Raw genomic sequence first — 25,899 nt, 5'->3', positions numbered from 1 at the left:
GTAGGGACCAGGTTGACTACCACTGGTTTAGACCATTAACGTACAACTATTGATGTGGTCAAACATAGGTCTATTATTTTATTGTTTCCTGTTTGCTTCCTTTGTTCCTTTACTTCTCATTTCTGCCCTCTTTTGAGTAGTGGGAAGTATTTAAATTTTTTATTTTATATCAGCTTATCTTTTTGGCTATAACTCTTTCTTCTTTATTTTTGGAAGATGCTCCTAGGATTACATTATACATTTATAACTCTTCAGTGTATTCTTAAAGTTACTATTGTACTACTTAATATAAAATGCAGAAAACTCACATTTCTACATGTCTATTACCCTTTCCTCTACCATCTTTTATATATTATAGCTGTCAACAGTGTCATATACACATACAATATAAACTTCACAAAATAATGTAATTTTTTTTTGGACAATTATGTATACAGCAAACCAATTAAGAGATAAAAAATTCTCAGGTGTGCATTTCCAATGATTTTCTGAAAATTTAGATTCTTCTATGATCTTTCTATTTAGCCTGAATTAGTTTCTTAAGCATTTTCTGTAATGTGAAGTCTGGTGGTGACAAATTCTCTTAGTTTTTCTTTATGTATAATATCGTTATTTCACCTTAATTCTGGAATCATAGTTTTTCTTTACGTAGAATTTTAAGATGACTGTACTTTTGTCTCCTTTCAGCACTTTGAATGTTTTTTCATTGTCTTTTGGCATCTGAAGAAATGGTTAAAGTCATTTAAATTATATAACATGTCATTTTTGTCTTTAATTTTCGACAGTTTTACTACGAGCCTAGGTATAGGTTTTTTAAAATTTATTCTGTTTATGGCTCTCTGTGCTTCTTGACTTTGTAAATTATGCCTTTCTCTAAATTAGGATGGTTTTGTTTATTATTTCTTAAAATTTCTCTGCAGCATTCTTTCTTTTCTCCCCTTCTGAGACTTCTTTTACACCCCAGAATCAAATAAGCAAAGTGATGTATATACAGTAGTATAGTGTATTTCCTTCCTGTCTGTCCTATGATTTGATGAGACCAGAAAATTCCATCTTAGTTTCCAAAGAGAAACTAGAGTGAGCTCTGGTAATGGGGATTGAAACAGCTATATGGCTCTTATGAAATTAGAGTTGATTTATGACTGAGGCACATCAGATATCTGGAAAATAATTCAAAATGTTTTGATGAGCTTGTTTGGAGATAAAGGAAAAGAATCAGTAGGCAATAGAATTTATGTCACTTGAAAAAAGACTGTATATCTCATGTAACAGTAAAATGGCAGAGTGCCTTACCAGGTGAGACAGAATGCTTGCATTTAAATTTTTGTAAGTTGAAAGACCAGGTAAAATGTTAACATTATTGAATTCTGTCTGCAACATATCATGAGTGTCAAAAGGAAATTACCTAGAAAGTTATATGAGGTATCAGAACCAAAACTTGGTAATACTCTGTCAAACATTAAAATTTATGTCTGTTTATTATAGCTCTACATTGTGTTAATGTGTAATGCAGCATAAAGTGGTGAGTTATGTATGAAGAATTTGCATAGTGATTGTCTGTATGGTATTGGCTTTTCTTTCCTTTACATCCAACTGAATATATCCAGTTGTGCACCAAGAATGATGGCAAGAATAAAGGTAGAATGAATTAAGAGCCCCAAATTTGAATGAATGAAGAAGTTACCTGCAGTTTTTATAGCACCTAGAAAGTGTGGAAGGCGATAAATTTTGGTATTAGCTTCAAAAGAGTTATTTTTAAAATATATTTTATTTATTGATTTTCAGGGTGAGGGAGAAGGGGAGGAGTGGGAAGCATCAACCCATAGTAGTTGCTTCCTGTATGTGCCTTGACTGGGCAAGCCCAGGGGTTCAAGTCAGTGACCTCAGCATTCCAGGTTGATGGTTTATCAACTGCTTCACCACAGAGCAGGCAAAGAGTTGTTATTTTTAAAAGAAGTAAAAGAAAAAACATATCTGAAAGAGCCAGTGGAGGATAAGAAGGCCCCCTACCTACTATCCTAGCCCTGAGGTGCATGGGGTCATGGAAAATAAAACAGCTTGTAGGGGAACAGGGTCCTCTGAAGAAACCAGTTAAAGAAAGGAGTTCAAGCAAACATTCAGGGAAGGGGCTGAGGATAGAGAATTGTCACAGATCCAAAGGATTTAGGAAGAAAAGGAGAGAGTTGAGAGTGTCTCGGAGGGAAAGGAGGGGTTCAAAATTGTGTTAAGGGGATTAATATAGTGGGAACAATTTTTCTCCAGCTACTTTCTGGTTGGCAGACCCTTGCTGTTGTGTGTTTGCACTCCGTCAGGAGGGCCTGGGCTTAGTGAGGGTTACTTTTTTTCTAGCCCAGGAATCTCTTGATTGATCCATAATCCAATCATAACTCCCTTCCCTCTGGCGAAGCCTAGTTTGAGAAGGGGTATATGACCCTATTATGCCTAATGAAATGCGAGAATTCACTGAGATCTTCCACAGAAAGCTTTTCTCTGTAAAAGAAACAAGAGAGGACTTAGCTCTTGTCTGTACTCCTGGAGCTGTAATGCCCGCCTGGGGACCACGGGAGATTCAGATGTAAAGAGTGTTATGCCCTGCCCTGGCCGGTTGGCTCAGCGGTAGAGCGTCGGCCTAGCGTGCGGAGGACCCGGGTTCGATTCCCGGCCAGGGCACACAGGAGAAGCACCCATTTGCTTCTCCACCCCTCCGCCGCGCTTTCCTCTCTGTCTCTCTCTTCCCCTCCCGCAGCCAAGGCTCCATTGGAGCAAAGATGGCCCGGGCGCTGGGGATGGCTCTGTGGCCTATGCCTCAGGCGCTAGAGTGGCTCTGGTCGCAATATGGCGACGCCCAGGATGGGCAGAGCATCGCCCCCTGGTGGGCAGAGCATCGCCCCATGGTGGGCGTGCCGGGTGGATCCCGGTCGGGTGCATGCAGGAGTCTGTCTGACTGTCACTCCCTGTTTCCAGCTTCAGGAAAAAAAAAAAAAAAAAAAAGAGTGTTATGCCCTGCTGCTCTTTTTTGTTTTTGTTTGTGTGGGTTTTTTCTTTGCACTTTTTTATTTCATTTCAGTGGGTTCTCTAAAAGATGGGAGGCAAAAGTTCATGGTTAATCCTCCATTTCAATGTAAGAATATATATTTACTTTTTTCTAATTATAACTGCTCACTGTGGAAAATGCAACAATTTAAAATGATATAAAGTAGAAATTATATAGCTCTAGAGTCACTGTTGGAATTTTTTCTGTCATAAAAAAATTTTGGTCTATAATAAGTATTTTTGTTGTTGTTTTTTTGGGGTTTTTTTTTTTTTTTTTTACAAGTAAAGGTATAATATCTGTAATATGCAGTTTTGATTTAATGCTAGAGAGAAGAAAGTCCTGACCAAGTAGCTTGATGCTTAAGGAGTCCTAATAACTAATAGCCTGCAGGAGGGAAGGGTGATGACTAGAAGTGGTGACAGAGGGAGAATCAGGTAAATAGGACTTTTATGTTTGAGAGAAGACCTTGTTGAACAAAGGCTTACAAGGTGGTCACTTCAGGAGAGAAATGAATAGACCAGATGAGATAGAGTAGAGGAAATATTAAATGTATGTGTAAAAACTTTTTTTAATTGATATTAGAGAGAGAGGGGAAGGGAGAGAAACATTGATTTGTTGTTCCACTTATTCATGCATTCATTGGTTGATTCTTTTGTTTGTTTGTTTGTTTGTTTTTTATGGAGACAGAGAGAGAGAAAGAGAGAGGGATAGATAGGGACAGACAGAAATGGAGAGAGATGAGAAGCATCAATCATCAGTTTTTCATTGTGTCACCTTAGTTGTTCATTGATTGCTTTCTCATATGTGCCTTGACCGTGGGCTTTCAGCAGACCAAGTAACCCTTTGCTCGACCCAGTGACCTTGGGTCCAAGCTGGTGAGTTTTGCTCAAACCAGATGAGCTTGTACTCAAGCTGGTGACCTCGGGGTCTCAAACCTGGGTCTTCCGCATCCCAATCCAACGCTGTATCCACTGCACCACCGCCTGGTCAGGCCATTGGTTGATTCTTGTGCGTACTCTGACCAGGGATTGAACCTGCAGCCTTGGTATATTGGGTTAATTCTTTACCCAAATGAGCTACCTGGTCAGGACTAGAGTGGAAAAGTTTATAAGGAGAATGGTGGAACATGAACCAGGAAGGTGGATGATATGAAGAAGAGCCCCACGTGCCATGTTGGAGTATAAACTTATAATGCAGGTAGAGGGAGCTAGAGAAGGATTTTAAGCCATTGAAAAATATGATAGGATGGATGTGTTTTTTTTGTTTGTTTTTTGTTTTTACAGAGGCAGAGATAGTCAGGGACAGACAGACAGGAACGGAGAGAGATGAGAATCATCAATCATCAGTTTCTCTTTGCGCGTTGCGACTTCTTAGTTGTTCATTGATTGCTTTCTCACATGTGCCTTGACCGTGGGCCTTCAGCAGACTGAGTAACCCCCTGCTGGAGCCAGCGACCTTGGGTCCAAGCTGGTGAGCTCTTTGCTCAAGCCAGATGAGCTCGCCCTCAAGCTGGCGACCTCGGGGTCTCGAACCTGGGTCCTTCCGCATCCCAGTCCGATGCTCTATTCACTGCGACACCAGCTGGCCAGGCAGGATAGATGTTTTTAAAATAATCACTTTTTATTAAGTTAAAACAAATATAATCTGCAGATTCTAGTTTTGGCGTTCAATAGTTATGAAATTGGGAACAAGTTATTTATTTATTTATTGTGACAGAGACAGAGAGAGAGAAAGAGAGGGACAGATAGGGACACACAGGCAGGAAAGGAGACAGATGAGAAGCATCAATTCTTTGTTGCAGCTCCTTAGTTGTTCACTGATTGCTTTTTCGTATGTTCCTTGACCAAGGGGCTTCAGCTGAGCCAGTGACACCTTGCTCAAGCCAATGACCTTGGGCTCAAGCCAGTGACTTTGGGTCTCAAGCCAGCAACTGTGCTCAAGATGGTGAGCCTGCGCTCAAGCCAGCGACCTTGGGGTTTCAAACCTGGGTCCTCTGTGTCCCAGTCTGACGTTCTATTCACTGTGCCACCATATGGTCAGCTAGGAATGAGTTATTTAAGTATTCTTTTTTTCCTCATTTTCAAAATGGGAACAATGTGTTACTGATGAGTTTAGGTTCTTGTCTCCTGACATAAAAGTATTTAGACCTGGGACATGGATAAAAACAAAGGCAGATTTATTGAGGCTCTGCAGAGGGTGAGAATACTGAGATAGGGTCCCAGGTTTTACACCCCTATGGCTTGAGGACACAGATTAACCAATTAGGGAGTAGATTAGCAAATTTCTCTCTCCCTTTTTTGTTTTTGGAACACAGATATTCAGGTTTGTGAATACTGATGTCCAGGTATGTCAGAGAAGTGAATGAAGCTTTCTGGGATTATGCAGCACTTATTATGGGATGCTGGAAGGGACTTTCCCAACAAGATATTAAAGTTGTCTCTGTGATTTATGGCTTGGCTTTATATCTTTGAAAAAAAAGTTAAAAAGAGTCAGATTAGTTCCTGAACCATTGTTTTAAAGCTACCTACCTATTGATAACTGCCATAGTTTGGGAAGGGCTTGACTGAATGGAGGAATTTTGGGGAACATTTTATTCTACCTGTTTCAAATGGAAGAAGGTTGTGAAGATTAAATGAGATAGTCCATGTGAAAGTACTTGGTCAAATTCCTGGCATGGTAAGTTTTCAGTGAAGGTTAATTTTTTTCTTTTTGGTTGTCCTATGGTTGACAATGTACAAAAGTATTATTGCTCTACGGATGGGGGGAGGGATTTGGGAAACTGTTTAAAAATATTACCAACCTCAAGCAAAGTCAATCACATTAAGAATAATGTTACCAAGAGAATGTTGCTCAAATTCAATTCAATGAACCTCTATTGTATAATTCTTAGATCACAGGCAGGAACTAAGCAGGAGGGGTTATAAACACAGACGTTCATGAACTTTATCTTTAATGAGATAAATAAACAACTGCATACAATATGATAAAACAACAGTAGGTATATATGTTACATAGACTCCCTGACTGGTCTCCAGCAAACATTTTTTTTTTTTTTCAAAATGTCCGCACTCACAGGTGGGCAGCACAAAGGCGCACCACTGGGGCTGAGGCGTGCCATCGGTCCAGGGTGTTTGCTCTACCTGGGCCCCTGCTGACTGTATGTTTTTACCATGGAACGTGTTCCTTTCTAGGGGAGCCTCGTGTAAAAATTGCAGTTACACACCAGCATTTAAAAACTGGGGTGGGGCAGAAAAATAAATTTTCCTCCTACCTTTCTAAGGTCTTCTGGCTGGACTCAAAATCAATTTAACATGAGAGGGATTAACAGGAGAAAATAAACAGATTTAATACATATGAATACAGGGGGTTCCTTGAGACTAGAGGCCTGAGGACAGACCTGGCAGGTGAGGCCTGTATTCCGTCTGGAGCTGAGGAGAAAGGGGCATTTGTGGTTGGGACTTCAAAGGGCAGGAAGGCAAGTCACACGGAAATAGAAAAGCAAGTATTTGGTACATGTCTTCTGGCCGTCGTTAGCAGTGGACACAGAGTGGGCTTGGATCCAATGGGCCTTGCTAGGTTTCCACTTGTCTGTCACACTTAGTTCATATTGAACTAGACTTACCTGTGATCTCTCCCTTCCTGAAGCAGGTCCTCCAGCTAAATTCTTTTAGGCAGTAAGGAGGTAGGCCTAAGGTTTTTTTTTTTCTGAGATTTTTATTTCTTGAAAATAACCAGTTCAAAATAATTAATATATGGCCCTAGCCGGTTGGCTCAGCGGTAGAGCATTGGCCTGGTGTGCGGGGGACCCGGGTTTGATTCCCGGCCAGGGCACATAGGAGAAGCACCCATTTGCTTCTCCACCCCACCCCCCCCTTCCTCTCTGTCTCTCTCTTCCCCTCCCGCAGCCAAGGCTCCATTGGAGCAAAGATGGCCCGGGAGCTGGGATGGCTCCTTGGCCTCTGCCCAGGCGCTAGACTGGCTCTGGTCGCGGCAGAGCGACCCCCGGAGGGGCGGAGCATGCCCCCTGGTGGGCAGAGCATCGCCCCTGGTGGGCGTGCCGGGTGGATCCCGGTCCGGCGCATGCGGGAGTCTGTCTGGCTGTCTCTCCCCGTTTCCAGCTTCAGAAAAATACAAAAAAAACCCAAAACATTAATATCCCAAAAGGCACATTTTGGGGTGACAAACTCTGGTCGTCCTCATTGGCATGTCTAAAAATTGGTAATGCTGCCTGGGTTTGATATCTCTGATACAGAAATAACATTAATGCCTACAAGATAATGCATCTGGAACAGTTCTTAGGCACATCCTCCAAATATAGTAGTCTTTAACTCCCCTTTGTATTTTATTTTCATTTTAGCTCTTTTACAAAGCTCCCTCATCTGGCAGGAACAGAACAAAATTTACTGCTTGCCAAAGAAATCCAATCCCAGTGGAAGAAGTTTGGACTGGACTCAGCCAAGTTGGTTCATTATGATGTTCTCCTATCTTACCCTAATGAGTCAAATACCAACTATATATCAGTCATGGATGAACAGGGAATTGAGGTGATGTAGAATTGTTGGTACTTCTTGTCATTTTCATGTGATTTGGAATTTAGGGTCAAGTAAAAATAAATTTGTTAATAGTACAATGGAACTCATTTTCTAGATACGTTAAATAGTTAAAAACTAATTATTCATGTTTATTATGTATCAGGCACAGTGCTAGGTTCTGAGCCCAGAATGATGCTAGGATTTGGTTCCTTTGCTTAATTAAATAAGGTGAGGCAGACATGAGAACATATCATTTCAATCATCGTATTAAGTGCTGTGAAGAGTATGATTAGGGTACTTTATCTAGAGTGAACAGTGTCACTTGGCTCAATGTCGATGTAAGAATACCCAAACCTGTAGAGAATTTTTATAAGAGTAAATTTATTTAGGCAAACTGATAACATACTCCAGGTTGTAGCTTTTCACACGTTTGAAATTAAGGAGGGAACATCAGGAAGATTTAATGGAGGTGGGAGAAAACGAAGTGGGGACTGAGTTACAGGATAATTAACAGGTTATGTGCTCTTTTGAGGGTGGTTATTTCAAAGGTGTGTTAACCAATATGCACAGAACAACGGACAGGACTTGCTTAAGCTAAAGATAAACCTTTTACTAAAAAGTTATATGCCTATTTTTACAAAGACATATGTAAATGAACATTGTATTTAAAAGGAATAATAAACCTTTTTTTAAAGATAAAGAAAAAGGTGTGTGTTTAGGGTGTGACCACCTAGCATGACCTGTCCAGTTAGGAGTTGATGACCAGATTGCCCTGTGAGGTTACTCTCCATGAGCCCCTTTTTGGTTCACACCACCCTGGAAGTCAGAGGCTTTCTGAAAGTTGATATGTGAGTCATGAAAGATTCTAAAGGGTTAACTAATCACATGAAACAGCCAGATAAGGCAATTCTAGGCAGAAGAGAAAATATTGGCAAAGCTTGGAGACATATACTGGTTTAGTAGTATTGGGGGAAATTTAAAGATTTTTTTGTATTTCAAAAATGTAAAACAAAAGAGGCATGATAAAGGATAAATCAGGATGCAGTTGACTCCTGAAGAACATGGGGTGAGGAGGGCCAACCTACAATCTATGTATAATTTTTGACTCCCCAAAACTTTACTATTAGCCTACTGTTGACCAGAAGACTTACTGATCACATAGTCAGTTAACATATATTTTCTATGTTATATGTATTATATACTACATTCTTACAGTAAAGAAAGCTAGAGAAAAGAAAATGTTAAACAAGTCATAAGAGAAAATATGTTTCCAGTATTGTTCTTATTTATTGAAAAAAATCCTCATATAAGGAGACCTATACAGTTCAAACCTATGTTGTTCAAGGTCAACTGTTTATGTTTTGGGGAGAGGTCACAGAATGGCTTATACACTGTCCTGAAGAGCTAGGAATTTAACCTCAGTCAATGGAAACCACCAACAAGTCCTAGACAATGAAAGAGTGTGGCTAAAAAGGCATTTTAGATAGTTTGGGCAGTTGGCAGATTAGACCTAGATTAAGTAAAGAGTTAAAGTTAAAGTCTAAGATAGTTCAAGTAAAAGATGATAATGCCCTGAATTAAGATGTCAGCAAGAATGAGGAGAAGGAATAGATTTGAGAAATGGGAATTAGTGTTGGCAGGACTTGGTTACGATTGGAAGAAGGAGGTGATGATAGAGTTCAGTTGGATCCCTGGGTGTCTAGTGTGGGAGGCTAGCTAATGATGCGAAAATAGCAGACGGCAATGCAGAAGCAGGCCCTGGGTGAGAGAAGATAAAAGTTCAAGGCTTAACGTGTCGAGTTTGAACATCAAGCTGAAATGTCTGTCAAGCCCTTAAATATACAAATCTGGAAAACAGGATATCACAAATATATTAGGTATGGGGAAAATTGTAAGAGTCAATGAAATTGCTTAGGAGGGGAGTATAAAATGAGGCTGGCACTGAACTGGGGATAAAACACAGGGAAACATCATAAATGTAGTTGAAAGAAAAGGGGCCCCCACAAAAAGCTGAAAGGAATAGGAAAATCACAGGAGTGCCACATTCAGATCCATTTTTCTACCTCAGATGGGAGCTTTTAGTTACCTAAAATTGCGTGTATTTATAGAAGATTCTACCATTTTGAAGACAATAACAATGATAAAATCCTCTTTCATTATTGTTACTGGGATTTATCCATTTAATTATAGAACCTAGTTTCAGGATGCTTAATCTTAAGTGTATGCTTGGGGCAAAATGCATTAGTCTTTAATAGCAATCTACAAAACTTCTTCTAACTTCATGCTTGCTAGGTTTTTAAAACATCATACCTTGAGCCACCACCAGATGGATATGAGAATGTTACAAATATTGTACCACCATATAATGCTTTCTCAGCCCAAGGCACGCCAGAGGTAAATAAAAGACAGTTTCTCATTTATCTCTTTAAAACTTTCTTTGTTATATAAAATCTATGTGGAGAACTAAATTGAGATTAAGAGGATCACACATGCTGATCTTTGAGGTTCAGTGCTATGTACTCACTACCTTAAAAGAAAAAAAAAAAAGAGGCCCTGGCCGGTTAGCTCAGTGGTAGAGCATCAGCCTGGCGTGCAGGAGTCCCGGATTCGATTCCCGACCAGGGCACACAGGAGAAGCACCCATCTGCTTCTCCACCCCTCCTCCTCTCCTTCCTCTGTCTCTCTCTTCCCGTCTCGCAGCCAAGGCTCCATTGGAGCAAAGTTTGCCCAGGCGCTGAGGATGGCTCTGTGGCCTCTGCCTCAGGCGCTAGAATGGCTCTGATTGTAGCAGAGCGACGCTCCCTGGTGGGCATGCCGGGTGGATCCCGGTCGGGTACATGCGAGAATCTGTCTGACTGGCTCCCCGTTTCCAACTTTGGAAAAATACAAAAAAAAAAAAAAAAAAAAAGAAAAAAAAGAAAAAATACCAGAAAAAGAACAAAAATAAATACATAAAATTATTCCATGATAGGGCACATGCCATTGCTTTGAAATAACAAAGAAACTGCTGAATGTGCCTTTAATTCTGTAAGGACAGTAAATGTTTTTACAAGCTTCTTTTCTTTGATCATAGCCTGACATTATTACAGACTTATAGATGTGATTTGATAGATCACACTGAAGTTTTAAGATGAACATTTAAGCTGAAATGCCCTTAAATGTCTGTCAAGCCCTTAAATATACAAGTGTGGAAAAAGGAATATCATAAACATATTAGGTCTGAGCAAAATTGTAAGAGTCAATGAAATCTTGTAGGAAATTAAACATAGTTGGGATTTTAAAAGGACTTTTATTTATCCTATTTCATGTGACTCAGTATACACTGATAACTTCTTCAAAATAGAACATATGGTTTAAAATGTTTTACATGCTGTCGTTTTTAAAATTTTTGAGCATATTGAAATATTTTCTGACTATACAGAATTAACGTGGATCTATTTGTTAAACCCAAGCCAGAAAAGATAACTTTTTTATAGTTTTCTTATATGTCTATCTATCATCTATCTATCATCTATCTATCTATTTAATAGAATTTATCAGGGTAACTGGTTAACATAATTATACAGGTTTCAGATGCCCAATTCTTTATATATATATATATTTCTGAAGCTGGAAACGGGGAGAGACAGTCAGACTGACTCCCGCATGCGCCGGACCGGGATCCACCCGGCACGCCCACCAGGGGCGACGCGCTGCCCCTCCGGGGCGTTGCTCTGCCGCGACCAGAGCCACTCTAGAGCCTGGGGCAGAGGCCAAGGAGCCATCCCCAGCGCCCGGGCCATCTTTGCTCCAATGAAGCCTTGGCTGCGGGAGGGGAAGAGAGAGAGAGGAAGGAGGGGGTGGGGGTGGAGAAGCAGATGGGTGCTTCTCCTATGTGCCCTGGCCGTGAATCGAACCCGGGTCCCCCACACGCCAGGCCGATGCTCTACCGCTGAGCCAACTGGCCAGGCAGATGCCCAATTCTACAACACATCTCTGTACACTGTATTCTGTTTACCCCCCCAAGTCAAGTCTTCATTCATCACCATTTATTCCCCCATATTCTCCTCTACCTCCATTCCCTGTAATCATCACACTGTTGTATGTGTTTAAGAGTTTTCTTTTTTTGTATCCTTTCTTGCTCAATCCCTCCAATCCCTTCACCCAGCACCCACCCCTCTCGCCTGACAGCTGTCAGTCTGCTCTCTATGAGTCTGTCTCTCTTTTGCTTGTTAGTTCATTTTGATCATTAGGTTCCATATATGAGTGAAATCATATGGTCCTTGTCTTTCTCTGACTTGCTTATTAGCATAATGCTCCCAGGTGGGGTAAACATATTCTTTAGGTTTCTCTCTAATTACAGCAGTATTATGTATTGTTTTTCTTTTTCATTTTCCCTATAGGGGGATCTTGTATATGTAAACTATGCCCGTGTTGAAGATTTTTTCAAACTGGAAAGAGAGATGGGCATAAACTGCACGGGAAAGATTGTGATCGCCAGATATGGGAAAATCTTTAGAGGAAATAAAGTATGGTATCTTTGTTTTTCTAGAGGGAAGGAAACATTTTCTATAAATGTAAATGAACATCTTACATCACAGTTTCCAAAATTGCTTTGACTATATATGTATTTTTGTTATTTCCATGGTTGCACAGAAAATCCCGTTTTTATGTTACCACACCTTCTAGAAAGGGGAGTTATTTTCTACAATTTTATTACCAAAGCAATATTTGCTTTTTTATTAATTAAAGGAAATTTATATAAACAAAAAAAAATGAAAAGCTTACCTGTATTACCCAACTTTATTGCCTAGACATAATAATCTATCTTAAGTGCTCTTTCCAGACCTAATTCTGCGAAATATAAATATATGTCTCTATATTCATTTTACATGTTATTTTTTTTTTTTTAACAAACAGGGCATGACACCCTATATATTGTATAATTTTATTTTTTTCACTCAGTAATAACTCATGAGTGTTCAGCAATAACTCATGGTTAACAGTATAGGACTCTAGATCCATACAACCTGGCTTCTGGTCTAGACTGGGTTTCCCGTTCTCTGTATCTTTAACTGTTAGAAAGCTGCTTACCCTCTCCATCCCAGTGCTTCCTCATATATAAAATGGAAGTGCTAATAATAACACCAATCTCTTAGGCTCCTCATTAGGATTAAATAACTTTATGTTTAAAAGCACTCATATTTAGTATTTTTTGTAACTGTTTATTAAGTAAATAACCTCATTATTTTAGATATAATAATATTTCACAGAATTAATAACCAATTTATTTAACCACTTCTCTATTGACAGATGCTTGGTGTGTCTTAAATGTGTTACTATTACAAATAAGTCTATTGTAAATTATCATCTTGTCAATCTTTGTCAATATGTATTTAAACCTTTGTGTGAAGATTTTTTTTAAGTATAAAGTCCTTGAAGATGAATGTCTGAATAATATTATGTATTATTTCAAAATTTTGATAGGCATCATCTGATTACCCTTCAAAAAGTTGTGAAAGATTACACTAATATATACAGTTGCTTTCTGAATATTGGAGTATTTTAGTTGATTAAAACTGATGGTTATTCCTCTTTTCAGTATCTTATAGGGTAAATGTTCTTTTTCATGGTCAGTTTGCATTATAAAAAAATGTTTTCAAAACCACTGAGGGTAACTTTTCACGTACTATGACTGTCGTGTATAGAAATTTAAATTAGTTTAGTTCCACGCATAATGTAGAGTAGTTACTGTGTGATGTGCCAGGTTTTATTGTTGTTGTTTTTTTTTACAGAGACAGAGAGAGAGTCAGAGAGAGGGATAGACAGGGACAGACAGACAGGAACGGAGAGAAATGAGAAGCATCAATCATCAGTTTTTCATTGTGACACTTTAGTTGTTCATTGATTGCTTTCTCATATGTGCCTTGACCGTGGGCCTTTAGCAGACCGAGTAACCCCTTGCTCAAGCAGTGACCTTGGGTCCTAGCTGGTGAGCTTTACTCAAACCAGATGAGCCTGCACTCAAGCTGGCAACCTCGGGTCTCAAACCTGGGTCCTCCACACCCAATCCAATGTTCTATCCACTAGGCCACTGCCTGGTCAGGCTGATGTGCCAGGTTTTGAAGGTGGACAGTTAAAAGTGATTAAAATATGGTCTAGGTCAGTGGTAGTTAACCTAGTCCCTACGGCCCACTAGTGGGCGTTCCAGCTTTTATGGTGGGTGGTAGCGGAGCAACCAAAGTATAAATAAAAAGATAGATTTAACTATAGTAAGTTGTTTTATAAAGATTTATTCTGCCAAACTTAGCAAAAATCCGACATAAAGTACTTGGTAAGTAATTATTATTATATGCTTTAACTTGCTGTAACTCTGCTTTATAAATTTATAAAGTAATGTTACTTCCCTACTTTATAAATCACCATTACTGTGGAACCACTGGGTGGTTAGAAAATTTTACTACTAACAGAGATACAAAAGTAGGCGGTAGATATAAAAAGGTTGACTACCCCTGGTCTAGGTTCTCATAAACACCCTCTGTGCCAGCTTTTCCTTATCTACAAAATGGGAGTACTAGTTATAACACTAATCTCTTAGAATCCTAACCCTAGGGGGAAAGGATATTTAAAATATATTTTAAAATACTTTTATTCATCTCAAATAAAAATATGTACACAATATAGAAGTACAAAGAAGGGGGACATTAATTTTGCAGTTTGAGGAACAATAGAATGCTTCATAGAAGTGATAGCTTATTTGGAGTTGTGTAGAATGAATGAGGGTTGTTAGGTCTAGCAACAGAGAAATTATATTCCAGGCAAAGAGAACTATGTAAATGAGTAACAACAGCATGATAAAAAAGTATCGAAAATTCCTTACATTATTAAATTGTTTTTCTCTTAGATAAGTCAATCATTTGCCATTGCTACATCATGGATTGCACATTGCCCCTGCAGGTTAAAAATGCCATGTCAGCAGGAGCCATAGGAATCATCTTGTACTCAGATCCAGCTGACTACTCTGCCCCTGAGGTACAGCCATATCCCAAAGGATGGAACCTTCCTGGATCTGCAGCCCAGAGAGGGAATGTGCTAAATCTGAACGGTGCTGGTGATCCGCTCACTCCAGGCTATCCAGCTAAAGGTAATACATGAGCCTGTCACGGTCTACCCATTTTTGCAAAAGTAGTACTTGACCTTATAAAAGGCATGAAAGCAAGTATCCAGAACAACATTTAAATTGTGTACAATGATAATATTTTGAATTGCTATTGCTAGGAATTCAAAGACATTTCCCTTGTGTTATTTTAGTTTTAAATTTTCCTGAGGTGTGGACATGGAAAAAGGAATATCGATTCAGTTCTCTACCTTTTAGCAGAATGGAGGTTCAGAAACACAGATCCTCAAATCTGAAGTAATGTGCTCTTTTTTTTTTTGTTACAGAGACAGAAAGAGGGACAAATAGGGACAGATAGATAGAAAGGGAGAGAGATGAGAAGCATCAATTCATCATTGCAGCTCGTTACTTGTTCATTGATTGCTTTCTTGTACATGCCTTGATGGGGAAGGGAGGATGTCTTTAGATCATACATTTCTATTTTGGTGTTATCTACTGTGTAAAGTGGGAAAAGTTTTGACATCTGTGTACCCATCTCCACAATCAAGATAATGAAGGTATCCATGACCCAAAAGTGTCCTCCCATCTTCATAATGGCTTCCTCTCAACCCTTCCTGCCCCCTCCCTGCTAATCCCTAGACAGCCACTGAGCTGCTTCCTGTCAATGTAAGTATTTTGAGGTCCATCCATATTGATATGTGTTAATAATTAATTATATTTTTTGCTTAATGGTATACCATTGAGTAGATATACAAGTTTGATTACTTGTTGATGGAAATTTGGATTGTTTTCAGTTTGGTGGCTATTACACATAAAACTGCTCTAAAGAGTTGTATACAAGTTTATTTTTATGTATGCTTTCATTTCTCTTAGTAAATACATAAAAATGAAATGTCTAGGTTTTATGGTAGAGGAATGTTTAACTTTTTAAGAAATTTTAAAATTGTTCTCCAAACTGGTTGTACCATTTCGCAATCCAGCAGCAGAGTATGAGTGTTCTAATTGCTATGTCCTTACCAACACTTAGTATGTTAAATCCTTTTAATATTATATTTTAATAGAAATGTGAGTCCTCCAAGTGAAATTCTTTTTTAAAGTTTATGTGACTACTTTAGGTCAATTTCATTTGAACTTTGAAAGAGCTTACCTATTTACACACACACACACACACACACACACACTTCCTGACAGGTTAAGAGATTGAATCAGTTTGGGGAGAACGGCTATCTTAAAACATTTTTGAATCTTCAGATCCCTGAATATAATACAATTCTCCATTTATTGAATTACTCTTTAATTTCTCTCAGCATGTTTATGTTAATTTTTTTCATTGATTTGGTGGTGGGGAGAAAACAAAGGGAAGGGAGAGGGAGAGAGAGAGAAAGAGAGAAGCATCAATGCACTGTTTCGCTTAGTTGTTGTTCCCATTTGGTTGTGTGCTCATTGATTGCTTCTCATATGTGCCCTGACCAGGGATTGAACCCGTGACCTCATTGTGTAGGGACAATGATTTATATACTGAGCCACCCGGCCAGGGCTCTTAGTATGTTGAAAGTTTCACTGTATAGACCATGCCTATCTATTTTCATATTTATCCATAAGCATTTCATAGTTTTATGCTATCTTAAATTTTTAAATAGCTTCCAACTGCTAGTAAATAGAAATAGATACTATTTTATTTGTAGAAGAAATGTATTGATATTGTATTGGGCAAACTTGTTGAACTCACTACTTAGTACTGGTAGGTTTTTGTACAGTCCATCAGTGTACACAGATGATTATATCACCTGCAAATAAAAACATTAGGTTTTAATCTGGATGCCTCCTATTATTATTTTTTTATTGCCTTATTACACTGGCTAGTACTTTCAGTAATTTGTTGAAAAAGTTGGTAGAGCAGATATCCTTGCCTTGTTGCTGCCCCAAGGACAAGTCTTTCTTTGTTAAGTATGATATTATCTGTATGTTTTTTATAGATTCTTTTTGTCAGATTGAGAAAGTTCATTTCTTTGGTAATGTGATAAGAGTTTTTAACACATGTATCTAGAAATGTATATTGATTTTTATCAAATGCTTTTTACTGAATTCATTGAAATGATTATAAGTTATTATTTGCTTTTGTTAAGTTATACAGATTGATTTTTGTATGTTAAACCAACCTTTCCATTGTGGGATAAAGTCCACTTGGTCACAATGCATTATCCTTTTATATATTGTTGGTATATTGCTAGACTTGTACTAAAGTTTTGTTAAAATGTTAGTCTTTAGCCTGACCAGGTAGTGGCGCAGTGGATAGAACATAAGACTGGGATGCGGAGGACCCAGGTTCGAGACCCCGAGGTCGCCAGCTTGAGCATGGGCTCATCTGGTTTGAGCAAAGATCACCAGCTTGGACTCAAGGTTGCTGGCTTGAGCAAGGGGTTACTCAGTCTGCTGTAGCCCCACGGTCAAGGTACATATGAGAAAGCAATCAATGAACAACTAAGGTGTCACAGCAAAAAATTTATGATTGATGCTTCTCATCTCTCTCCGTTCCTGTCTATCTCTCTCTGTCTCTGTAAAAAAAAAAGTTAGTCTTTAGTTATAAGGAATATCAACTTATAGATTTATTTTTTTGTAATATCTATCTCATTTGGCATCAGTCATGTTGGCCTCATAGAACGAGTTGGTGACTATCTCCTTCACTTTTTATTTGAGTTGATAAGGATGAGTTTGATTTTTATCTATGAATGTTTAATAGAATTCCCCAGCAGATCCATCCAGAACTTAAGTTTTGTTTATAGGAATGCTTTTTTTTTTTTTTTTTTTTTTTTTGCCTTATTGCAAAAAACAAATAAGACAGAGAGAGGGACAGATGGACAGGAAGGGAGAGAGATGAGAAGCATCAATTCTTCGTTGCGGCACCTTAGTTGTTCATTGATTGCTTTCCCACCTGAGTTCTCTACATCTCAGTCCAACACTCTATCCACTGTGCCTGGTCAGACTGTAGGAATGCTTTTAACTACTAATTCAATTTCATTAATATCTATATGGCTGTTTAGGTTATCTATTTATTCTTGAGTGAGCTTTGATAGTTTTTGTCTTTCAAGATTTTTCCATTTTACCTAAGTTATTTATGGGCACAGAATTGTTAATAATATTCTTTCTTTTTGTTTGTTTGTTTGTTTGCAGGTACTAGAGACATATTCTCTTTATTCTTGATATAAGCAATTTATGTTTTTTCTCCCTGACCTGACTTCCTAGAGATTTATCAATTTTATCAATCTTCTCAGAGGGACCATCTTTGAGTTTATCAATAATCGCTGCCTTTTTTCTGTTTCCTATCTCTTATTTTTGTGCCTAGATCTTTATTATGTCCTCTCTCTGATTTTTCCTTGTTTATCTTTGTTTTCTAATTTTGTAAGGTAGAATTTGATGTCATTTGTTTGAAAACTTTCTTTTTTCTAAAATAGGTGTTTTGGTGCTATACAGTTTTATTTTGATTGAAAGTCAAAGTCCCAAGGGAGTTTTTAAGCCTGACAGTATTTTTCAGCCTTTTTTAAATGAGAATATTATGTTTGAATGAGATCTTTATCACTTAATCCCAAATTCTCTTGAATTCCTTTTAATTTTTTTACAGTTATTTGTAGTTTCATAATATGGGACAAATTTTTCAGACATTTGGTTAACTGAAACTTCTCTAAGGATTCAAGATATCCTTGAAAAAATAAAATATTCTTGTAACATTCAAGAGAATTATATCAAATGTCAAAACAAGTTTGGGAATCTACAATACCTATAACTTTATTTATTTATTTGTTTATTTGTTTGTTTATTTATTTATTTTTGTATTTTTCTGAAGTTGTAAACGGGAAGGCAGTCAGACAGACTCCTGCATGCGCCTGACAGGGATCCACCCGGCACACCCACTAGGGGGTGATGCTCTGCCCATCTGGGGCAGCACTCTGTTGCAACCAGAGCCATTCTAGTGCCTGAGGCAGAGGCCACAAAGCCATCCTCAGCGTCCGGGCCAACTTTGCTCCAATGGAGCCTTGGCTGCGGGAGGAGAAGAGAGAGACAGAGAGAAAGGAGAGGGGGAGGGGTGGAGAAGCAGATGGGTGCTTCTCCTGTGTGCCCTGGCCGGGAATCGAACCCGAGACTCCTGCATGCCAGGCCGATGCTCTACCACTGAACCAACCAGCCAGGGTATAATTAATTTTAAATTAGAATGAAAATTATTAAATTTCTTACTGTTGAAGTAAGTAGACCATATTAGGTAAAACAATCATTGGTTTGGGGGGAATTTTTAATTTTGAATATAATGTCAAATGTATAGCAAATCTTCAATAGTGATAAAAAAAGTGTTTTACACCCGTGGCTCAGATTCTTTGATTGTTTTCTTTTTATGCAATTGATTTCTTGCAGAGTACACCTTTAGACTCGATGTTGAAGAAGGAGTGGGAATGCCCCAAATCCCTGTACACCCCATTGGCTATAATGATGCAGAAATATTATTACGGTAAAGTTCTCTTGTTGGATAAGAGATTAAAATATTTTGTTCTAATGTGTTCATTTTTTCTTCTAAAACTAATGTAACCTAATTAGGTGAAAAGTCTTGAATCTAAATAGCTCCTGAAGTAGGAATAACAGAGCATACCCTTTCCCCCATAAATGCAGTCAGTTTAGTGCCTGAGAAAACAATCTTTTTGCTCCAAATGAGAGTCTCAAAAGCAAAACTATGTCCAAAGCTAAAAATACAGATTTGAGATTTTTTCAGGTAGTTGGATTTTTTAAGATATTCCTCTAATATTTGTACTTAGCTTGGATTTTTAAAATATGATAATGCCCACAATTTACCTGATGTGTGAGCTTGGACCATTTACTCAATCTTTCCCTGATTCAGTTTCTTTATATGTAAAATGTGAACAGAAATAGTTTCTCTCAGATAGGATTATTATAAGAAGTAGACAAGATCATGCATGTAAAGTATCTAGAATATGGTAAACATTCAATTAATGTTTGCTATTATATGTATTCTATAATTGATGTTTCTTTTCAGATCTCCTAACTTATGTTTAATAAAAATGTCTATGCCAACACAATTTAATGATTGCTTTATGAATGCCTACTATGGAATGAGCAGGTTCTCTAGAAATTAATTTCTTTTCCTTAGCACAGCCATGTGCTTCATATCTTTATTTTTTGGACCTAATACATCCTTACATAAATAGTTAAAGTCAAAAGTGAAAAAGCTGAAGATTTTCTTTTTCCCTATTTTGTTTTTTTTTAACCTTCTTAACTCTTCTCACTAACACATTAAACATTTTGCTTCTGTGTTTCAGTCAAGTCTCTCTCTTTACGATGTAAGCCCCACACGGGGAGTTCTGACCGTACCTGGTACATAGTAAATGCCCAATAAGTGTTTGTTAAATGTACGAAAGCTCATCATCACAATTCATGATTTTTGCTAAGAAATTGTGTTGCTTAGACTTTATTTATCATTTTAATTTTCTCTTGACAGCCATATGGGAGGAACAGCTTCACCAGATGACAGCTGGAAAGGAAGTCTGAATGTAGATTACAATGTTGGGCCTGGCTTCACAGGGAATAATTCCTTCAGGTAATTTCATGTTAATTTAATAGCCTGGAAAAGTTTGATATGTTCAATGGAAAAATGTCAAGATAACTGTTCTATCAGTTATATTTTGCTTATCTTCTTTTTCTCATTTTTTTAGAATGAATAATTAATCATTTTATATAACTTAAGAAGTACTTGTAGTCCTGCCTGGGTAGCTCAGTTTGTTAGAGCATTGTCCCAATATGCCAAAGTTGTGGGTTCAATCCCTGGTCAGGGCACATATAGGAATCAACTAATGAATAAATAAGTGGAAAAACAAATCCATCTTTCTCTCCTTTCCTTTCTCTCTTTCTCTCTCTAAAATCAATCAATAAAAATATTTAAAAGTAACTATAGAATAATGTATCTCATTTCTTCCAGTAGTGATATCACATTTATTTCATAAAATCTCAAAAATTATGACTTTTGAGATTTAGATTCAATATTTTCTTTGTTTATTTATTTATTTATTTTGGAGAGAGGCAAGGGGAGAGAGAGAGAGAGAGAGAGAGAGAGAGAGAGAGAGAGAGAGAGAAACAGGAACATCGAGCTGCTCCTATATATGTCCTGACCAGGGATTGAACCAGCAACCTCTAGCCTATGGGACAACATGCAACCAATCAAGCTATCCAGCCAGGGAAGGTTCAATATTTTAATTTCCCTTTTCACTTAAAGTTTTAAAAGTTTATTACTTTCAAAACATTATGCATGTGAAACACTAAGCTAACTTGTGAAATGTTGCATCCACCGGGTACGAGAACAAACATCAGAGACTTTCAGGAGTTTAGATGGTACTTTATTGGCGAAGTTTAACCTGCGCAGGGGCGAACTCCCAAGATGTCTGGAGACACCGTACTCACAAGAAGCTGCAAACGGGAGTCGCACCTGGTGCTTACAGCTAGGTCCTTATATATCCTAAGTGAGCAAGCATTATACAGAAGCAGATGTGGCAGTTAGCTATTTGCTAGGGAGGTCGCATAGCAACAGGGGCTGGAGCATAGCAACAGAGGCTGGGTTTAGCTTAGTGGCGAATTTCAAACATAAACTTCTTTGTTCTCAGCCTCACAGGGGCCCTATCAGCACTCCCTGTTCCAGCCAGCACTTCCTGTTCCTGTCAGCACTCCCTGTTCCTGCTCCTTCAATAGTTACACTCTGGCAGCCACAGCACATTTCCCTGAATCTAACATGAAACAGGAGGCTGATTTAAGGGAAAGGAGGAAACTCTTATTGATCATTCACTACATGGGTGGGTTGAGTCAACTGAACAAGCATGTAACTATTGTAGGACTCAACACACTTATTATTAACTCATAGCACTGTTGAGGAGGAGTAATAAAAGGTATGTATACACTAAGCTTAATTGTTTTTCTCTCAAATTTTTTTTTTTTTGAGAAAGAGAGTGATGAGAAGCATTAACACGTGTTCCACTTTAGTTGTGCCGTTGATTGCTTCTCACATGTACCCTGGACAGGTGTTGAACTGTCATCCTTGGGGGTTGACCTGGCACCCATGGGATTAAGCCAGAGACGCCTGTGATGGAGCCAAGCCGGATTGAACCAGTGCTCTATCCACTGCCCCTGCACTTTCAGCCATTGTCTTTGAGTTTAATTTTACAAAAAGAGTAAATTCTCTACTGGATTGAGGCAGGCAGGAAATGCCATCTAAAGAGATCAGCTTGAACAGAGTTATAAAACAGCAAGGCTTGACCAGAACTTTATTTTGATTTCTCTGAAAGAGAAAGGGCAGTGTAATACTGGTAAATCAGAGAAGATAAAGAGATTTTTATTAAACCAAAATTATTAAATCAGTCTTGTTTGCTGACAGTTTACCTTAACAGTGTGAACTTGGGATTCTTAAGAGTATATTTTGGTTTCTGTAATTTTTTTAAATTTCAGATATTTTAAAGTATTATAATTTCAATTTTCTTATTTTATAGAAATTTTAGAATTTTTACATAAGTGCTTATTTTATCTCTATAATTCAATCAGAACAGAGTCCTTTTGATATATTTTATTATCTAATTTATTAATACCCTCTAGAAGTAGGAAAACATATATAAAAAGATAAAGGTCTTTTTATTTAAAAACAGAAATAGACACAGAAAAAGAGAAAAATATATAGTTATAGTTCTACAATTTTAGTCACAGTTCAAGAGAAAACTCAAACAAAAATTCTCTGGTCAAGACATCAAAAGGTTGATATCCTTCTCCATGGACAGAGAACCCTTAATTGATTTGAGCACAAAATGGACAAATACACAGGTAAATAAAATTACTAAAAGACATATTTTCTGTCGTATCTCACCCAAAGGAAATCTTGATAATCTAATAATCTGTTTATAGAGGTGACCAAATGACAGGACATCAAACTAAATTTCTAGCCATTGCTTCCACAATTGGAGAATAACTTATCTGCCATAAGCAAACCAGAAACATACACAAAACACTAAGTAGAAAAAATTTATTGATACAGTCAGTCAGCAAAGTTAGAATTCTACTGATACTTGGTATTCACTTCTAAGAGTTAAAAGAAGATATGTCTGGGTTTAAGCTGCCCATACCTGGTCTATGAGATGAATCCATGTACATCTCATTGGGATCTAAAAATTATAAAAAAAAAAATTGATTTAAAAAAAGTAAAACCATAATTCTCATACAAATATAAAATGAACATGTGTCCAAAATTGTATTTAACTAATAAAGGTACCTGAAAGGAGTTAAAACTGGTTCAAAGGACCTGACCAGGCAGTGGCACAGTGGATAGAGTGTCAGCCTGGGATGCTGAGGACCTGGGTTTGAAACCCCAAGGTCGCCAGCTTGAGAGTGGGGCTGCTGGCTTGAGTGTGAGATCATAGACATGACCCCATGTTCTCTGGCTTGAGCCAAAGGTTGCTGCCTTGAAGTTCAAGGTCTCTGGCTTGAGCAAGAAGTCACTGGCTCAGCTGGAGTCCCCCAGTCAAAGCACATATGAGAAGCAATCAATGAACAACTGAGGTGCAACAACAAAGAACTGATGCTTCTCATCTCTCCCTTTCTGTCTGTCCCCATTTGTCTGTCTCTTTATTGCTAAAAACAAACAAACAAACAAACAAACAAAAACTGGCTCAAAGGAAAATTCAAAGTTAATACAAAACATCAGCTCATCAGGATTGCTCAAATGAAGGTACTTAGTAGCAGAAAAACTGATTTTTTTCACATTGGGACAGGCAATCCATTGAATGGTTACTAGACAGATTGTGCATTTCAAGGAACGTAAATTTTCTGCTCTACTATCATATCTCTGTAAGTTAATTTCTGTCTCTACAGAGCTATGATATTGTCTAGTTAAAAGGCAATGATAGGCAGAGGTAATGCTGATGGAGGAGCTAGGGTCTTTCTTAGTTTTTCCTTACAGGAGTATATTTATTCATTTCACAAATATTTACTGAGCATTTACTATACCCCAGGCACCATTCTGGGTCCTGGTAATTCAGCAGAAACAAAAGAGGCAAAAATTCCTGCCCTGTGGAGCCGAGATTCTAGAGTTCAGTTTATTTGGAACATGGTGAGCTTGAAGTGATAATAGGAACTAGTGGATATAAAGGCATTTGTGGAGTCAGTGGTGCTAAAAACCAGGACAGAAGATTAAAGTTGGGGATGAGCTCCTCTGATAATCTGAACAGAGGGCCTCTGTTCATTTTCATTACAAAAAATGTTTAATTTTATCTAATAGATTTTTTTTGCATTCCTCATTGTTACATTCTTTTTCATTTGATGATATAATATTAATGAATTTGAGTTTCTAACTAATAAACACATGCTATATAATGTTTTTGATTTTTGCTATTTTTATCAGCAGCAAAAATAAATCCTTAATGTTTTAAAATGAAAAAAAGAATTGGTTAGTTTTCCCCAAAGGCATTTTTGGTTGAATACTGCATATAAACTAAATATGTATTCAGAAGTTCAGTATCCTTTTGGAGAGAAAAAACAGAATCTACACTCATAACATATAGATTTTGACAGCTTGTTAGTTCTTCCATCCAAAAATGAACCAAAAATTAGAAACTGCTGGGCTCTATCTCCCCACTCCCCCATAGATAAGGACTTTCGTTTCCTTATGAAAAATAGACATTTTCCCATGTCATTTTGGATTCATGTAAAGGGAATGGCATTTTTTTTTTCCTGTCTGGGCTTGATTGTGTTTTGCCTTGATTTCCAATTTGGTTGATTGTAATTCATGAATGAATATTGAAAAGCCTCCCCAAATTAGAATCAACAGTGATGGCCTGGAAGTTTCTTTATTGGTTTGTCTTGTACATATTAACAGGCATTTGCCAAACTCCCATGTAACCATTTATTATGCTTCTTACGAGCTGCACTGAGCCAGCTCATTGATTTTTATTTATTTATTTATTTGACAGAGAGAGAGAGTCAGAGAGAGGGACAGATAGGGAAAGACAGGAAGAGAGAGATGAGAAGCATCAATTCTTTGTTGTGGCACCTTGGTTGTTCATTGATTACTTTCTTATATGTGCCTTAACTGAGGGGCTACAGCAAAGCAAGTGACCCCTTGCTCAAGCCAGTGACCTTGGACTCAAGCCAGCGACCTTTGGGCTCAAGCCAATAACCATGGTGTTATGTCTATGGTCCCACACTCAAGCCAGCAACTCCTATGCTAAAGCTGGTGAGCCAGCACTCAAGCTGGATGAGCCCAGGCACAAACCAGCAACCTTGGGGTTTTGAACCTGGGTCCTCCATGTCCTAGTCTGATGCTCTATGGTCAGACTCAGCCAGCTCTTTAACTGATAATACTAAGTCAATAATCCTGTAGAAAATTATTAAATAGCAGAAATTAATGTAAATACAAAGACACATTAGAAAAGACCTACTTTGAAGAGATACAAATGGCCAACAGATATATGAAAAGATGCTCAGCTTCATTAGTTATTAGAGAAATGCAAATCAAAACTACAATGAGATACCACCTCACCCCTGTTAGATTAGCTATTATCAACAAGACGGGTAATAGCAAATGTTGGAGAGGCTGTGGAGAAAAAGGAACCCTCATTCACTGTTGGTGGGACTGTAAAGTAGTACAACCATTATGGAGGAAAGTATGGTGGTTCCTCAAAAAACTGCAAATAGAACTACCTTATGACCCAGCAATCCCTCTACTGGGTATATACCCCAAAACCTCAGAAACATTGATACGTGAAGACACATGTAGCCCCATGTTCATTGCAGCACTGTTCACAGTGGCCAAGACCTGGAAACAACCAAAAAGCCCTTCAATAGAAGACTGGATAAAGAAGATGTGGCACATATACACTATGGAATACTACTCAGCCATAAGAAATGATGACATCAGATCATTTACAGCAAAATGGTGGGATCTTGATAACATTATAAGGAGTGAAATAAGCAAATCAGAAAAAAACAAGAACTACATGATTCCATACATTGGTGGAACATAAAAATGAGACTAAGAGACATGGACAAGAGTGTGGTGGTTACCAAGGGTGGGGGGGGAGGGAGGACATGGGAGGGAGGGAGGGAGAGAGTTAGGGGGAGGGGGAGGGGCACAGAGAACTAGATAGAGGGTGACGGAGGACAATCTGACTTTGGGCGAGGGGTTTGCAACATAATTTGATGACAAAATA

At 38.1% G+C, this 25,899-nt stretch overlaps 1 protein-coding gene across 2 annotated transcripts in view; it reads left to right on the top strand.

The window, feature by feature from the left end:
• NAALAD2 (N-acetylated alpha-linked acidic dipeptidase 2) overlaps positions 1-25,899 on the top strand; it is a 74,914-nt gene that overhangs the window by 9,977 nt on the left and 39,038 nt on the right. The window contains exons 3-8 of one of the 2 annotated variants that reach the window (XM_066253689.1): positions 7,392-7,578; positions 9,859-9,960; positions 11,949-12,074; positions 14,503-14,689; positions 19,067-19,160; positions 20,163-20,261. In XM_066253689.1, the coding sequence (XP_066109786.1) occupies positions 7,392-7,578; positions 9,859-9,960; positions 11,949-12,074; positions 14,503-14,689; positions 19,067-19,160; positions 20,163-20,261 (795 nt within the window). The remainder of the gene's footprint in view (positions 1-7,391; positions 7,579-9,858; positions 9,961-11,948; positions 12,075-14,502; positions 14,690-19,066; positions 19,161-20,162; positions 20,262-25,899) is intronic. The other variant, XM_066253690.1, reaches the window with a different exon arrangement.

Source organism: Saccopteryx bilineata, chromosome 1 (genome assembly GCF_036850765.1).
Source record: "Saccopteryx bilineata isolate mSacBil1 chromosome 1, mSacBil1_pri_phased_curated, whole genome shotgun sequence".
Taxonomy (NCBI): Eukaryota; Metazoa; Chordata; class Mammalia; order Chiroptera; family Emballonuridae; genus Saccopteryx; species Saccopteryx bilineata.
Note: the sequence above shows the minus strand (reverse complement) of the source record. Positions and strands in the feature narration are given on the sequence as shown.